This window comes from Austrofundulus limnaeus, unplaced genomic scaffold (genome assembly GCF_001266775.1).
Source record: "Austrofundulus limnaeus strain Quisiro unplaced genomic scaffold, Austrofundulus_limnaeus-1.0 Scaffold177, whole genome shotgun sequence".
Lineage (NCBI taxonomy): Eukaryota > Metazoa > Chordata > Actinopteri > Cyprinodontiformes > Rivulidae > Austrofundulus > Austrofundulus limnaeus.
Window position 1 is genome coordinate 850,264 of NW_013952579.1, and position 4,297 is coordinate 854,560.

Sequence of the window (4,297 nt, forward strand, 5' to 3'; positions counted from 1 at the left end):
GTATTACAACTAAAACCGATTTTGATGCTGCCACCGCAGTTTGTCCTTGGTCGGGGGACCCGCGACCATGGAGATATAAACAGCTTTTTATAAGGTAAAAATAATAAAACAAGGTCTTTGTCTGCAATGATTAGACATGTTTTTTATTATTGTCATTAGTGATTATCTCAATTTTGGCTAAAAGAATTGATAAAATCCTACACACTGTGCCTTTAATCATAAAAAATAGTTCTGCTATTAACTGTTTAGCTGAACCACRCCCAGATGATAAGATTAACAACTGATAATTATTTGATAGAACATCACTTCAAAGGTTCCTCCCAAAAATAAAGATGAAAGTGTAAAGTAGAGTGTGTTTGCACAGCTATCAGTAACTTTTATTCATCACTYCTCTGATGTGACTGCAGGCAGCTGAGGTAATGCTCCCTTTAAAGACCATAAAGCCTCGAGGGGAAACCAGTCAGCCTGCAGAGGAGTGGAAACCGACATGTGCGTCACATGGAGGGAGTTTCCTGCGTGCAGGATGTTAATGACCAAACTGAGCAGCCAATCAGAGGGCAGCATGCTAATGAGCAGCCTCGGAGCCCCTTGGACCTTCCTTATGAATCGGAGCTCTGCACACCGACCGGATTCCAGCCGCACAGACCGGAGAGAGCAGCTGATCCCGGCCGAACCTCCACTCCCCTCAGAGCAAACTTTTTCTTCTGACTTTTTTTTTTTTAACTTCAAGATTCATCAGAAATCTTCCTGAGGATTATATTTGTTTTAGTTCTGAAGAAGAGGGAAGATAAAMTTCTTTACGTTTTCTATTTTTTGCTGTTCGATTCTTCTTGAGTTGGAGCGGGTTATTATCATGTCTGCTGCTCCGGATCAGAGTCAGAGGTTCTGTGTGCTGTCGTGGGATCAGGTGCGGCGTTTGGACTCGATCCTGGGGGAGGCTGTGCCCATCCACGGCCGGGGGAACTTCCCCACTCTGTCCGTGCAGCCCCGTCAGATAGTCCAGGTATTAACCCTCTCTCTCTCACACTAAATCTGAGCTCACAGAGTGAGAAAAACYTTTATTTTACTGTAGATCACACAAATTAAGACACTTTTTTTTGCACTTTAAAAAGTTTTGCAAAACTTATTTTCTCTTAAATACTCCTAAAGTCAAATGAAATACTTGAACTTTGAGTTTTAGAGCTGAGCAGCGACCCCTGGTGGTCCATGTGTCACTAGTTTTAATTTTCCCTGGAATATTTCTTCTCTTTCCTCATTGTCAAGCATTTCATTATCTTACAATATTTTCTAACAACTTGGTCAAATAAAATGCAGTTTACTGATGGATATCAAAATATTACTTATTCAGAATAGAAATGCTGGTTAGTCTGCTGGATTTGCTTATTAAATAAAAAGTCCATAGATCCAGATATAAGCCACAGTACTTTTTCTTGATCATACCCCCCCTCCCCACTCTGTCCTCTCCCTGCTGGTTTAGATCTAAGTGGAAAGAACAGGGTTCAAGTTTCAAACCGAGCAGGATCATCTTTTTGGTCTCATCCCCCAACTCTGACACATTCAGATGGTCCAGAGGAGCTCCTGGAGGCCCAGACCTTTCATGCTTGCGGTTGTGGAAAGATGAATGGTCCATTGAACGTGCGGGGAGGCTTCAATTGGGGGGTTTAGATTTCCAAGTGCGTGTGGGGAGTGGGACGCGTATTTTTCCTCTGGATTTGTGGAATCCCTGTGTAATTTTGTTTTTGCTCTGATTATTATTTATTTATTTATTTATTTTTTTACCATCTGCTGCATAGATTTGTCATTTGGGAATGCATTTGACTGGGGAGGATGATGCTACCCAGGAGACATGAAGGACACGGTGGACCTTTGTCCCGCTGCAGAGCGTCCGCACTGAGTCCAGGCAGTTCCAGCTGTGTCACTGTGGGGTCAGGAGAACAACAGCAGCTGCTTTCGATTTCTTACTCAGACGTTTTGTCACACCACTTGAGTTTTTCTTTTTATATATAAAAGAAAAGAACCAGAGTAATGTCTGAAATCTTGTTTTACGGTAGGATTTGACGCCGAGCCATCAGGTTAATTCGTTGTACTTCCAGGGGCAGGACTAGTGGGGGCTCAACCACTCACCTGTGTTCAAGCTTGTAACGCTGARGAGTGAGTCTGATCTGAGGTATCAGAACAGGAGCAGAGGAAAGAAAAAAAAAAAAACAAGCAGAATCATAGCTTCTGATTGGAGTTTGAACCCAATCAGCTTCACTTTATGGCTAAAAGATGGCAACCTTTCCACCCCTCCTGGAGGTGGTGTGTTTGTGTGTGTTGCCTTGTTATTCACTGTTTGTCTGCAGCCTGACCTACTATGTATAAATAGAGCCGTCATGTTATCTGATCACCATGGGAGAGAGAGTTAACCAGCACTAATCTGACAGGTCAGTACCGTGGGGGATTTAGGACCGCGTTTGAGTGCAGAGCAGCTCCATTTGTGCAGCAGGTGCCAATGGTTCAGTTATCTGACCGCAGTCAATTTATTTATTTATTTATTTATTTATCTAAGATCTGACCAGAAGGCGTACGTACGTGACACATGCATTGTTCAGCATCAAGCTTGCTCTGGAAGTTCTAAATTACTTCAACGGGCTTTCCTGCTGGATTATAGCTACAAAGGGATGCTTCAAATTGGATTGAAAATGGGTTCTGTTAAAAAGATTATGAGCAATTAAGGTCTTACCTGTCGTGGATGGCTCTTTGGGTGACCTCAGTTTTGGAGAAATAAGTTTTAATGTAGGGCTGTGAAATTAATCGAGTTAACTCTGATTCATTTTAGAGCTGCATGGGCATAGATTAAAAATTTTAATCGCGATTAAAATTTGCAATCACTTCACTCTGGCTGAATATGTAGGTTTGTATATTGCAATGCACTCAGTGCATGCCAGGTCATGTTTGTAAATGAGAAGTGGTTCTCAAACAGTTTACCTGGATAAAAAAAGGTTAAATAAATAAAATAAATAAAAACTTCATGTGTAACACATTATGTACAGTTTTTTTCTTTTTGTCTTCTTATGGCTTATTTTATGTATTTATGTTTTGCTGACAACTGTGACCTTAGTATCTATCTTTCATTCCTCATGTACTGTATCTATCTTTCATTCCTCATGTACTCATTTGGAATGAAAATCCTTGAATTCTTGTTTTAACCTCATTATTCTGCACAAAATTTAACTGACTCAAATATGTTTGGAGCATTTTTTAGGTCCTGTTGTAAATTCAAAAAATCATGTCTAAGCATTAATTTTGTTTTCAAAGTAAAAACATTTAAAACTAATTAATAACTCAAGTAATTTATTTTATCAATATGCAATAGAAATGTATATTAAATTTAAGATTAATCGTGACTAATWCACAGCTACTTTGGGGTTAATCAGATTAAAACTATTAATCGACAGCCCTATTTTAATGCTAACCGGATTGACAAGCTAACGGCTAGCCAGAGGTTTAAGAACAGTAGAAATTTCGKAGAGTTTTGTGCAAAAGTTGTTTTATACACTTTAACACCTCAGTTAAGCACCCAAACGGCTAACGCAGGTGCTGCTGCCKCTATTTGTCCTTGCAAATAAGCGAAGAACCTGTAGGGCTGCACGACACTGAAAATAACTTTGCCATTTTTCGATAATTACAGGATTTTTCAATGAATAACTCTAAGTTTTGCTGCCATGATGATAAACTTGCACCGGTAACGTGTTGCCTCAGTRTCTRTCTTAGTCTCTTGTTTCTGTCACGCTTTAATATTAGAATTCATGCTAACTGTGTTTTACCTCTATTCCTCCCGTTCTCTGGGAATTTGCTCATCTTCCTCGTTTTCATCAAGACCCTCGYTGTCTTCCTCCACAGCTCGACAACTCGCCGGCAACACTTCTTCCAAAAACGTTGCCATTAATTTTAGTTTTGACATGATGGAAGCAACATGTCAAAAATAAAAGCCAATAACACACAACCGTTTAGTGGTTTGGTCCCTAGATATCACCTTGATGTAATTTGCCGCCTACATTGCAGGACCTGCAGTGGGACTATTGGGCACACATACATTGTGATGATGATGCTCATCATGCAGCTCTATAGTGATGTAATATGTTGTAGAAGCAGCCGTCCATGTTAGTCTCACTCTGACTAGCTGTTAGCTCATCAATCTGGTCAGGAACAAACTTTTTCTAAGCGGTAAGTTATTTATTGTGTGTAACTTTTCCACAAACCCACATTTGAAAAGGTCCAAACCGTTGTTGTAATTTTCTTTACCAGAAAATAAAAT

At 40.0% G+C, this 4,297-nt stretch overlaps 1 protein-coding gene across 1 annotated transcript in view; it reads left to right on the forward strand.

Moving 5' to 3' along the window:
• The first annotated feature begins 629 nt into the window (after nt 1-629).
• The window catches only part of tent5ba (terminal nucleotidyltransferase 5ba), a 6,543-nt gene continuing 2,875 nt past the window's right edge, over nt 630-4,297 (forward strand). The window contains exon 1 of the mRNA XM_014017838.1: nt 630-1,003. Coding sequence (XP_013873292.1) covers nt 854-1,003 — 150 coding nt within the window. The 5' untranslated portion in view covers nt 630-853. The remainder of the gene's footprint in view (nt 1,004-4,297) is intronic.